Genomic DNA, 12,371 nt, shown 5'->3' with positions numbered 1-12,371 from the left:
TGCATTACTTCCTTGGAACTATGGATGAAATAAAAGGGTTAGAGATTTAGCCATTGGAGATAAAATCGTTAAAGCACACAGTTGACAAGGTACAATCACGTGGATGCACTTTGGACATATCCATAATCACTTTCTCTGTTTCAATGATCTATTTTAACGTCCATTGCTCCATACCTAATTTATTGTTCTTGTACGATACATGCCTTTGTTCATCATAATATATGAGATGGTTAATGCTTCCACGTGCGATCGAAGTAATATATGAGATCGTGAATAGATTATTTCATTACTTCAAATAATATGGATGAATGGTCAACCATATTTCGTCATGACCTAAAAGTTAGGCAGAGTTGATCACTCTGATACGTACTATATATATCCGGTTTTGAATCCAGTAGTTCACAGGATGAAGTTAATATTTTACAGCATAGAAGTTCATTTAAGCATAAATAAATAAATATAAATATATATATATACACAATAATATCTATATATATTTGTAATCTAGACAAAACTGATTTAAATAATGCAGAGAATAATTATTTTGAAAGAGTTGAAGACAAATCTTACAGGAAATAAATGGAGGAGATTCCAATGGTCCACTATAGATTTTGGTCTTTAATCTATATATAATAGCATTTGATCAAAAAAAAGACCAAAATCTATATATAATAGCATTTGATCAAAAAAAAAAAAAAATCTATATATAATAGCAAACCCCCAAATGTGTCTTCTTTTGTCAACATCTCAAATGTTTATACATATTGGTTTTATGTATATTAATAAACAATGCTTTCTTTTTTATCAGTACCATATATATTATTATTTTATTTGTTTCTTTATTAAAGGATATATATATATATATCTTGCCGGTTAATATGTATATGCACCAATTCGTTGATTCATTCCCAAGTTTACATTATTAGTGGACACACCTGTGGTTAATTAAATAAATGAACACAGCATGATAAAACTTGGAACTTATGGTATAGCCTCCATGACATTTTTACAACTATACCATCACAGCATAGCTCAACTCATATTGAAAAATGTCCAACAATTAATATGACAATATTAGATCGGTCTGTCTACTGTTATATGTATGAAAAGGACGAGGTAATCGATGCGTACGTGATGTTCCAAAAAAAAAAAAAAAAAAAAAAAAAATCGATGCGTACGTGCATGGCTTAAAGCTTACATGGGTTGGGAATTCTGAAAGAAGCTATAAGAAGGGTTCTTAAATTAGTTGAAAGCTTATATTAGACGGAGAAAATAAAACTTGCATGAGTACGATATCACTGTAAGATGAAAAATCTTCAAAACTTTAATAAAATATGAGTATACGTAATTTGGTTAGACTGAAGCAATTAGTTTATATTTATAATTAGGTTTAGGTTGTACTTTTATGCAATTGATCCTTAAAAAAACCAGTGTAACGGGTCAGAAATGTTATTTATCGTAATATTTTGTTTAATCTCCAATATCTCCTTGATCCTTGATCTAATCGGAAAAAATAATGATGTAAAATACATTTTAATGCTGAATTTTAAATAAATGAAAAAAACTAGACATTTGCGTGAGTGGAGCAAATAGGTCATTGTTAGGGCACTTTCATGGGGACCATTACGGCTTGACGAAGAGTCGTTGCACAGAAGCGTCAACACGAGCTGAAACTTGCAGTGCGATCCGGTCTGGTCCAGTACTTTACTGGCTATGGTGAAAAAAACTACAGGGACCAGTAATGAAGAAGCTACAGAGAAGAATTACATCAACAGTGAGAAAAAAACTGAGCTGGTGGAATCTACTAATTACTGATGAAAACAAGAGTGAATCTAGCAAACCAGCAAAGCAAATCAGACCCACATATCAAAACAAAACAAAATTACTGACACAATCTTGTTTACTGAGATTGAATCATAAGAGATTTGAAGAAATCACAGAGTCTTTAATGATGACACAAAACAAAAGTAGCATATTCTTAGTTGACAAAAGTTATAAAACAAATCCGATAAGTAAGACGAGACTATGTCAAAGACGCAACATCTCAGTGCCCTTCGTTGTGCTTCACCTCAAACAGACCGTCTGGACCTAAGAACAGCAAAAAACAGAACAGAGTAACTAAGAACCAAGACTTATGGAAAAAAAAAAAAAAAAGACACAATCTTTGTCACATCTAATACCCAATATAAACAAAGTTACATACCCCAAGGAAACTCCTTGTTACGGATGTGCATATACGGATACGCCTGTAAACAAAGAAACCATAATGTGAACTGAGATAAAGCCATCAAAAGCTCCAATACAAGTGTTATTAGCTTACAGGAGGATCCTCGCCGTGTTGATGACCTTCGGATAGAACATAGGCGGCTATAAGAGTGCAACTGAAAATGCCCAGGTAAGCTATGCTCTCCCACTTTCCAGATTCATCTGTTAAACAACAACAACAACAACCAAAAAAAATCAAGACTATGGTTTTAAAAATAAAAATAAAAATCGAAGATTTGTTGAACCCGAGAAACTAAGAAACCCGGAGCTTACAAGCATCGTCAAGGCCGGAAGAAGATGAGAATCTTCGCTTTGGAGCAACGGATGTCCTCGGAGCTGCGGTGATTGCTGCTCGGGAAAGAGCTGAGCGTATAATCGCCGTCGCCATTCTCTCTGATCTCTCAGTGTAGAGTCAAGGGCTGACCCTAAAACAAACATTACTTGAAAAGCCCAATGGGCTTTTGTGCTTTGTGGGCTGTTTCATCTCGCCATTGATGCTTGCAGTTACATATTATTACTTTTGTTACAACAGAGTGGGCTTCTAGCATCATCAAAGCGCCCAAAATCATATCTTTAACTTTGACCATTGATCGATACGTGGAATCTCGCTTAGTCTAGTAATGGTTTTATTACCAAAAGTTCATTAAATGTTTTTATATCCAAAAAATCTAAGTTTTATAGAAAACAATTTATTACTCTTTAATGCAATTTATACACATTTTCAGCTGAATATTAACTGTAAAATACATTGATCTAATAAATTTATTTATCTCAAGTGGTTAAATAGATGTAATTAAAAAAAAACTAATGCATTTCAATCATTTTTTCATATGTGTGAAAAATGTGTAAATGACATTTTTTATGAATCGGATAGAATAATAATTATATAAATTAATGACTGATAGTAGACTTTTAATATAGTGCAAGTGGACAAGTAGAAATATAATAGAAGAAATTTGAAACTAACTATTTTAATACTAGCATTTAGTTTCTTGCAAGTAAATGTAACAGATATTGAAAAAATAATAATTAGAAGCTAACCATTAAAATAGAATTAAATAAACAATGATATTCGCCCTGATTGTCATTTTTCGTTTCACATCTAGATTTTAACGTTATCGCAAGCGGCAAAGAAAAGAGCTCCGGCGCCAGATCCACCGTGAGAATGTTCGATGACGACATGATCTGATAACTCGTCGCCAAGCATTTCCCAAACACTGCTATGAAGATAGTTTCTAAAGACCCTGTAATGATCATAAAGTCCTCCTTCAACTATTACAATGCTCATCTTCTTCTCTAACCTTCCCAGCTTCTTTATCATCCCAACTATTCCTGCTCCTGCCACACGAGCCGCTCTTTCCGCTACTACATCGCACACTTCAACCACTACTTCCCTCGCCGCAAGAGTTGAGTCCATGATCTGCATGTTATTATATACACATGCCATTAGTTTTTTTTTAGCAGGTTTTCATATTAAAATGCATAAATAAAATACAAATTATGAGTTTTCACCCACATGCGAGTAGTTCACACAAAAAAGATTCAACGTCTGCTTGTTTTCAACACAATCCTAGTTCTTGGTATCAATTTAACATAGTTTACACATTGTAACATTTCCCCTTCAGTTTTTATTTAGAGTTTTGCGCTTACAAATTGCAAAGAGAACTTTATTAAACATAAAAGCTAGTATATTACGTTTTAATTAATATAGACGCAAACGCAAAAAAAAAAAAAAAACTTGAAAATACAAGTCTTAAGATACTTACCCCGAAAACTTCCTTGACCTTTTTGTTTACGATGTCTCGGTCTTCAGATATATCTTGATGCATGGCAGCCATATCCGGCGACCTAAACACGTGGGAAAAATCTTGCATTATGTCACAATGATTGTTATAGTCTTGTATAAGAGTCTCAGAAAGTTTAGTAGCTACCCTAAGATGTAAGGAGTTTTGAGTTTTGGAGGCACTATATCTCCAAATAGAGCAGATTCTACGGACATTCTTAGCAACACTCTTCTCACTATCTCCCCTAAGTATCCTCCAGACGCCATCTTCTCAAATACCTTGAAGAAGCATAACCAAAAATATTCTCAAACACACACAAAAATGACCTTGTCTAAGAGTTAACTAATCAATAAGTGCTCTTACGTGGCTTCCTGGATTCAAGCTTTCCGCATCAAGAGCAGCATCAAATTCAGTTAGAGGAAGATGACAAGATCTGAAATCTCCCCACTCGGTGCTAATAACCTATACAATCGTACCATGCACAATCACTTGATGGTTTGTCAATGTGTGATGAAAGTATCTTAACCTACAATCTCTTGTGGCTCGTTTGGTATCGTTGATTTCCATCTCAAAACCTCTTGAGCTTGTTCGATGTAAGCAGCGTTGGTTCCCATACCTAAAGTAACCGCAGCCACAGTATCCTTGTGATAGTACCTTCCTCCAGCTAATATTCCTATTGTGTCATCCACCTGATCTCAAAACCAATATTTTCATTACATCATCGAAAAATAGTTATATATCTTTAGACCGGCTTACCAGCGCCAAGTTCATCCGAATTTTCAGACCGTGTCTATCCAATGATTCATTCATATCATTCACAAACTCCTTCAAAACCTTGTCATCATCACCATCTGCTAAACTCTTTCTATGTATCGCCGAGACTGAACCTGACCTAATCTCCTCGACATAGCGTGTTAACGTAAACCCTAGATTCTTAACGTCTTCAGTTTCTTCGCCAGGATTCATCCCAATGAATTTAACTAGCTCCAAGGATATGTAATCGCACAACTCCTAAAACAAAAAAAAAAACTTCAGTTTCAACTTTCAAGTAACCTAGCGTGTAATCCAAGGAACCATCTAGATATATTATATACCTTGAAAGAACCATTCAAAACATCCTCAGGGATTGAAATCTCCTGCTTATGTACATCGGAAATAGGCTCTTCGTTACCTCCTAAAGTTCCACGTAACAATAGAAGTTCCTTGCCTCGCAAGTTAGCTCCATAACGTAACCCCTTCTCATCACTACAAGTTAAAACACGTTAATTAGGTCATCTAATACTCTCTGTCTAAAACAGAGATTCTTCTTACCCTGAAGGGAGAGAACCGGCGAATGAAACGAGCATGTTGAGGGAACCGCGACTCTCCGAGGCGGTGGTGGCTGCGAGAGAGGCGGTCATCTCGGCGACCATTGCGTCCGCCACCATCCACAGCTTCGAAACCGGCGTAGCGCATTCTCTAGCAAATTTCCTCAAAATGCGTTGCGTCTGTTTCCGCCGCCGCTCCTTCCTCCGCATCCACCGACCTATTATTACAGCAGCTGCAACCGTTGCAGCAGTGACGGCCACCACCACCACTTTCCTGGTCATTTTCTCGATGGAGGTTTTTTTTCCGTTCTCCGATCAACACATTAGTGACCTCACGAAGATAAGATGCGTTCTCTTCATGTAGTATTGTTAGCATGTTTTGCGTATCAAGTTTGAATAATTCAACTTTTTTTATTATTTACTTTCTTTTTTTATAAACCGGATAAATCGTTTTACTAATTTTTATTTTCTAATCATCAGTATGGTTGGTCTTTTTCTGTTTTAAGCAAAGAGTAACTCATTAATCCCTTTCTTGTTAAAGGAGGAGCATTGCTAGAAATAAACCTTGGCCTCATGTGTTTATTACATGAGTGCCATTTCCTAGGTGTCATCACCACATGCACTCTCACTTACTTTTTAGAAAAACCCTTCATGAACTAGAAAAATTACATACAAATGCCACTGGTCATTACATTATACTATATGATTTCGGATTTCAAAAATCACTTTCGGATTACATTTTGATTTCCAAAAAAAAAATCGGGATCTAAATAAGGCAGCATATTAACTCATTTCTAAGGTAGACTTTATGATATGTTCAAAAATTTGGAAATGTTTTATTTAAATAAGGCAACACAATAAGTGTCTCATCGATCGTTATGTATGCTTTAGTACAATTTTTGATTCTTTAAACGTGGTACAACTAAGTTCTTTAACCTGTATCAGTACTTGGTACATCTAAAGTTCATATCAAAATTCATAAAACTAATCTTGCAACAAGCAAACTATGTTTATCATAAAACTAATCTACAATCGTTTATCATAATATTTATATCATAACCTATACGAATGTTCATATCAAATCGTTTTATGATATTTTTGATTCAATTCATCGAAAATAACCAATTAAACCCAAGACTTAATGCTTCAAAATATTAAGGAAACACAATTTAATTGTTAATGTAATCAAGGAAACTAAATTCAAAGAATTGAAAAACTTACTTTAATCGATAGGGGAATGATTCTGATATATTTTTGTCGTGACCATCACTGATACATCTAAAGTTCATATCAAAATTCATAAAACTAATCTTGCAACAAGCAAACTATGTTTATAGGAGTAGGATTTCTTGAAGAATATATGATGGAACCTACGAACGGAAATAATGGTATCATCGACCACAAAATCTGTTTTTTTGTACTACACATCCCGTAAGTATTCAACATCTGTAAAAAGAAAGATATACATTTGTATAGTATCACATGGTTTGAACCCCTTTTTTTTTTACAGTAACGTCGTCATTAAGTGTGTCGCTTATGGTGCATTTGCTCATGTTTTCAATGATTTATGGAATTCTATAGATGCAGACATAATATTATGTGTTTTGTAGTGTTGGCAAATTAAATGGGGACAAGGTAATCTATTGTATTTATTGTATATACAATAAATTAATCGGAGCTGATATTATATGTATATTTTACTAATATTTTTTCATATTTCATAATAAGGCCGACTTAAGAGGGTTACTAACATTGATGGGTTTTCCAAAGTTGTCTTCGACCCCATTGGTGTTCCAGAAATTGATGCTTTACGATTGAGGTAATACATGCATTCACATATTTTGTTAAATAATGTTTTTAAATTCTCTAGATGATCTATTTGCTATATTTCTCATAATAGGATTGCAAACGAAGACTTATGAAAACATTATTGACATCAGTTATTTTGTCTCCATTTTTATTTTTGTTTTGTTTTTTTATATATTGTTCATTTTATATTTTATTAGACTGTTGCTTATGTTTCATTTAATATTGTATTTATAATTTACCCGCATGCAAACAAATATACAATTTAATTTTAATGGCCATCGCATATAAATTTATATTGACATACTAAAATTCTTAGCTATAATCCGTACTTTCTTACATATATTGTTTTTACTATGACTTTAATTTTTATTATGTCTACATATTAAAAGTTATAATATTTTAATAATCTTCTCGCCCCGTGCAGGGCGCGGGTTATCACCTAGTTGTAATTAAACACATAGCAGTATATTATTAAAATTTGGTTTGATTTCGATTTGTCTATGTATCTGTTGGAGCTGGCTGGCATCATGTAAATTTTGCTTCGGTTACAAACACACCCTCATTCTCCCGAGAATGGTTTTTGATCAACTCAAAATGTAATATTTCCTTTTGTAAGAAAATCAACTAAAAATCATATAAATGAATCAAACTTAAATGACAAAACCAACTGTTGTAGTAAGTCAACCCCAAGCTACTGCTGATTAAACTTAAATGACTTAAACAAGAATTAAATTACAAAAGTCACATTGGTTGTTCATCTGAAACAAATTTAATTTATCATTTACATTTTTAACTCGTTTGTATTAATCATCATTCATTCATTTGTCTTTTTCAGTTTTGTGTCTTTTCTGTTGAGCTAATGTTTACATCCTAATCACCCATTAACTCAATAGGATATACACAAAACTGAAACAAAGATATAAATGATGAGAAATAGTACTAAACCTTTTTAGACGACAATAGCATATGAGGTTAATTATATGCACGTGACCTCACGTGATGTATCACACATGGTGGGAGTGCGATGCCTGCCACATTTCCATTTGTAAATACGTGCGAAATATCTGATATTTATATAGAAAATATTAAAATATTAATAAATTTATTTATACAACAACAACAATAAATATGGCAATATTGAAGGAGGGGAAAACCTAATTTTGGACGTTCTATGTAAATGTGAATATATTATCATAAAAGCAAAACCTCAATTTTTTACTCGAGTAGTATGATGTCTTTTTTAGTACTAATGTTAAGATTTCATACCACAAGATGTTAGTGAAACCAACTTATTACAACATAAAGTAGGGAAAGATAAAGTAAGGGTTTTTTCAAAAAAAAGAAGATAAAGCAAGCAAATAGACAATTTACAAAGGAAATGTTACAAGGATGGGATAAGAGAAGAAGCGGAGAGGTGGAGAAGACAGTCACGCATCGCACGATCCACTGACCTGGAGACAATTTGTGGTGTAGTGCATCTGAAAACACTCGGCTATTTCTTTGCTTCCACAGAAAGTAAAGGCTTATGACAATCTGCATTGGGATTTTCTTCTGAAGGTTTTGACTGCTCTCGATATGCCAGAGATGTTCGTGGAATGGATAAAGGAATGCATTTCTACTCCCTCCTACAGCATTGCGATCAATGGAGAGTTGAAAGGATTCTTTCCGGGGCATAAAGGACTTCGACAAGGAGATCCTATATCATCCCTTTTGTTTGTGATAGCTATGGATGTGCTCTCGAAGATGTTGGACAGAGGAGCCATTGAAGGAAGATTTGGAATTCACCCAGAGTGTGATGCGCCGCTGATTACTCATCTTAGCTTCGCTGATGACGTTCTGATTTTCTTTGATGGCTCAGAGGATTCTCTCAGGGGTATTTTGCAAATTTTGGAAGAGTTCAGATTGATTTCGGGTCTGAAGATTAATAGACAGAAGTCGGAGCTGTTGTTGGATGGAGGAAGCTCGAGTAGGTGTCGAGATTTGGCGAATGAGATGGGTATCTTGCAAGGTGCTCTACCGCTGAGGTACTTGGGTGTGCCTTTATCTCCAAAAAAAATGACCCGCTCGGATTTCCAGCCTCTTTTGGATAAGATAGCAGCAAGATTCAGTTAATGGACTGTCAAGCATTTATCCTTTGCTGGACGGTTCCAGTTAATTCAAGCAGTGATCTATTCAACGATTTCCTTTTGGGCATCAATGTTCATTATTCCGGGGAAGTGTGTGAGTATTCTGGAGCGAATGTGCGGTGCCTTTCTATGGAGTGGAGCCCCTAACTCAACCAGAGGAGCAAAGATTGCTTGGGATTCAATTTGTACTCCCAAAGAAGCTGGAGGTTTGGGTTTGAGGCGTCTAGCAGATTGGAATAAAGTGCTAGGTCTGAAGCTGATTTGGCTTATTTTTACTGCTGGAGGTTCATTATGGGTTTCGTGGGTGAGGAGGAATTTAATTGGAGGTGAAAATTTTTGGGTCTTGGATCCAGCTAGGAGAAGAAGCTGGATATGGCGTTCCATTTGCAAGTTGAGACCTCTTGCGAGACCAATGGTGGTTTGTGAGGTTGGATCAGGTATTACCGCCATCTTCTGGCAAGATAACTGGACCTCCTTAGGACCTTTGATTGATCTAGTAGGAGAAAGGGGGCCGCAGGTGACGGGATTAAGTATAGATGCGGTGGTGGCAGATGCCTTAACGGCTGAGGGATGGTGGTTAGATCGAAGTAGAAGCAGGAGTCCAATAATTTCTTTACTAAAGGAGTGTTTGCCTAATGCACAGGAGATTATGAGCTCTGAAGTGGATGATACGTACGTCTGGTATCCGGAGCCGGGGAGAGGTACATGTACGTTTTCAGCTAGAGATACATGGAGGGCCTTGCATCCTTATCCAGTAGAAGTAGTATGACATAAGGCAGTGTGGTTCTCTGGGAGAATACCGAAGCATGCTTTCATCTCTTGGGTAGCAGCAAGGGATAAAATGGTTACAAGGGATAGACTCTTAAGATGGGGCTTGACGGTTCCTTCTGCCTGCATGTTATGCGTTAGTAATCAAGAGAACCGCGAGCACCTGTTCTTCGATTGTGCTTATAGCAATTAAGTGTGGGGTTTCTTTGTTTCACGTTTACAACTTAATCCCCCGCGAGGTTTTGAGGAAGTGTTGAGGTGGTTGGTGGCCCCGTCGAGAGATAACAATGTGACCATGATGATTAGACTCATCTTTCAGGCAGTAGTGTATCTGGTTTGGAAGGAAATGAACAAAAGAATACATTCAGCTGTGGAGAAGCCTCCAGGTACTCTTATTAGTGAAGTTCAGCAGATAGTGAGACTCCGTTTGGATCCACTGATTCGTAGACAGGTAGTTCAGCCAGGACAGAACTCCTTGCTTGCAGCTTGGTTCTTGTTCTTTGATTTTTGATGAAGTAGAGTGCTTGGAACTGAGTGAGAATCAGGTTAGTTAGATGGACCGTCTGTGGCTTTTCCGGTCTGGATTGTTGCTTTTGTGTTGGGGCGTTTTCCCAATTTTGTAAAAAGTTTATGAATAAAATGCACTGTTTTTTTTATAAAAAAAAAAAAAAAAAAAAAACGAGCTTTGTAACGATCCCTTTTGCAGTAGTATGATTTTTTAAACTAGAAAAGCTATGCATGAGCGTGCATGGTCAAATCATACCAGTAGGAATCATACCATTAACATTAATGTATAGTTTCACGTTATATATTTTATTTAAATTGATACATATACAGAGCAAAGTGCCCCGGTTTGGTAATGATAATTATAGGAATTTTCCACGTTTTCATTCCATTTTTATATATTGCGAAATAGTACTTCCCCATTTACGTACTTTGTTATTATTTCAGTTATGTAATGCGATTGGCTACTTTAGTACGTGATATGTCTTATTGAGCGTGTCGTCATAGCATGTGGATGTTGACATTTTTTTTTTTTTTTTTTCATCAAACGGCTGTGGATGTTGACATTTAGACTATAAATATATTCAGAAAAATTGTAACTATATAGTGTTTTTATAATTTTGATCAGGTCCTAAGTCCTAACTAAAAAAATGTTATGCATTGATTTTAACTAGAGTCACATGAAACACGCGATTCTTTTTTACAGCTTTACACCACAACGTTTACTCCTTCTCGCCAGTCTGTTACCACTTAACATGTGTAATAATCAGCTTCTTATTAAACTCATCACAAAAAGAAAGAAACAAACATAAATGATTTGATGGCAGAACTCTACGGCATTGTAGCTGATATTGAAGCCGTTGCTTTATCTTTTGATTTTGTTTCTTTTACCTGGATCTTTCGCGAGAGAAACAGAGATGCAGACTCTTTGGCTAAGCAGGTTTTGTCTGCCGAGCTAGTCTTAATGGTCTCACCAAACAATGTTTAGAGCATTGAATAAATGAAAGTATGTGTTTCAAAAAAAAAAAAAAAAACATAAATGATTTGATATCCAAAAATTGCAACAAATTATAGCCACCGAACCGAAAATCCATAGACATAAGTACTTATTCAAAAACAAAGAATTAAAAAAGTAGTTAGCCGTACGCATCGCTAAAACCAAATATACCTTCACTTTATGGACTCCATATAATTTACGATAAGAAATTTTATCGTTTTTTTTCCTATGTGATACCCACTTTTAGAACAGTCATTCTATCGCTTCACGCCTAATTTAGGGACATAAATATTCGTTGAGCTATAGAGTCGTTGTGGTCAGCACAGATTCAGGGAGAAGGAAATAAGCAAAGGCGTTAAGATATTAGAGAATGGATCAACCCAATTAAACTCATTAGTTCAAATATATAACGTTCTTTAATATCCTCTACTTTTTCAACCAATAAATACATATACAATAGGTAAATACTCTGAACAACATTGATTAGACTCATATACCTGATACGATAACATTTAATTTAGTTTGAGAATATTTTTGATGAAACGTAATTTTTGTAATGTTTGCCCATTTCAAGTTCGGTTGAAATCTATTTTGTTTTCCCATGTACCAAGGCTATTCAATGTGGAAGCTGATGCTCTCTCAAAGATAGCTTTGATGAAATTCTAATTCGGCTTGATGATGAATCTATTTAATGAAGGTTTGTTCAAAAAAAAAACACACTAGTAGTCTAGTAGACCATAACTTTAGTATATATATTGTAGGTTAAAGTGATGTAATGGTTACGGATTGATAGTGCGATCTGGATAGGATA

At 35.2% G+C, this 12,371-nt stretch overlaps 3 protein-coding genes across 3 annotated transcripts; 1 reads left to right on the top strand and 2 right to left on the bottom strand.

Annotated features, from left to right (window-relative positions):
• Positions 1–1,833: 1,833 nt before the first annotated feature.
• On the bottom strand, positions 1,834–2,665 carry LOC106426824 (cytochrome c oxidase subunit 6a, mitochondrial-like). Its single transcript, XM_013867555.3, has 4 exons — positions 2,539–2,665; positions 2,321–2,427; positions 2,204–2,246; positions 1,834–2,088 (listed from the first exon to the last, which is right to left on the bottom strand). Exons 1-4 carry the CDS (start codon positions 2,651–2,653, stop codon positions 2,045–2,047), a joined length of 309 nt encoding a protein of 102 aa, XP_013723009.1. The 5' UTR covers positions 2,654–2,665; the 3' UTR covers positions 1,834–2,044.
• On the bottom strand, positions 2,665–5,709 carry LOC106426837 (probable hexokinase-like 2 protein). Its single transcript, XM_013867566.3, has 8 exons — positions 5,361–5,709; positions 5,144–5,294; positions 4,806–5,060; positions 4,580–4,738; positions 4,413–4,511; positions 4,197–4,327; positions 4,032–4,113; positions 2,665–3,685 (listed from the first exon to the last, which is right to left on the bottom strand). Exons 1-8 carry the CDS (start codon positions 5,636–5,638, stop codon positions 3,368–3,370), a joined length of 1,473 nt encoding a protein of 490 aa, XP_013723020.2. The 5' UTR covers positions 5,639–5,709; the 3' UTR covers positions 2,665–3,367.
• Positions 5,710–9,361: 3,652 nt separating this feature from the next.
• LOC106426808 (uncharacterized mitochondrial protein AtMg00310-like) lies at positions 9,362–10,060 on the top strand. Its single transcript, XM_013867537.2, has one exon. It carries the CDS (start codon positions 9,362–9,364, stop codon positions 10,058–10,060), a length of 699 nt encoding a protein of 232 aa, XP_013722991.2.
• The last annotated feature ends 2,311 nt before the right edge of the window (positions 10,061–12,371 follow it).

This window comes from Brassica napus, chromosome C1 (assembly GCF_020379485.1).
Source record: "Brassica napus cultivar Da-Ae chromosome C1, Da-Ae, whole genome shotgun sequence".
In the NCBI taxonomy this organism is placed as follows: domain Eukaryota; kingdom Viridiplantae; phylum Streptophyta; class Magnoliopsida; order Brassicales; family Brassicaceae; genus Brassica; species Brassica napus.
Note: the sequence above shows the minus strand (reverse complement) of the source record. Positions and strands in the feature narration are given on the sequence as shown.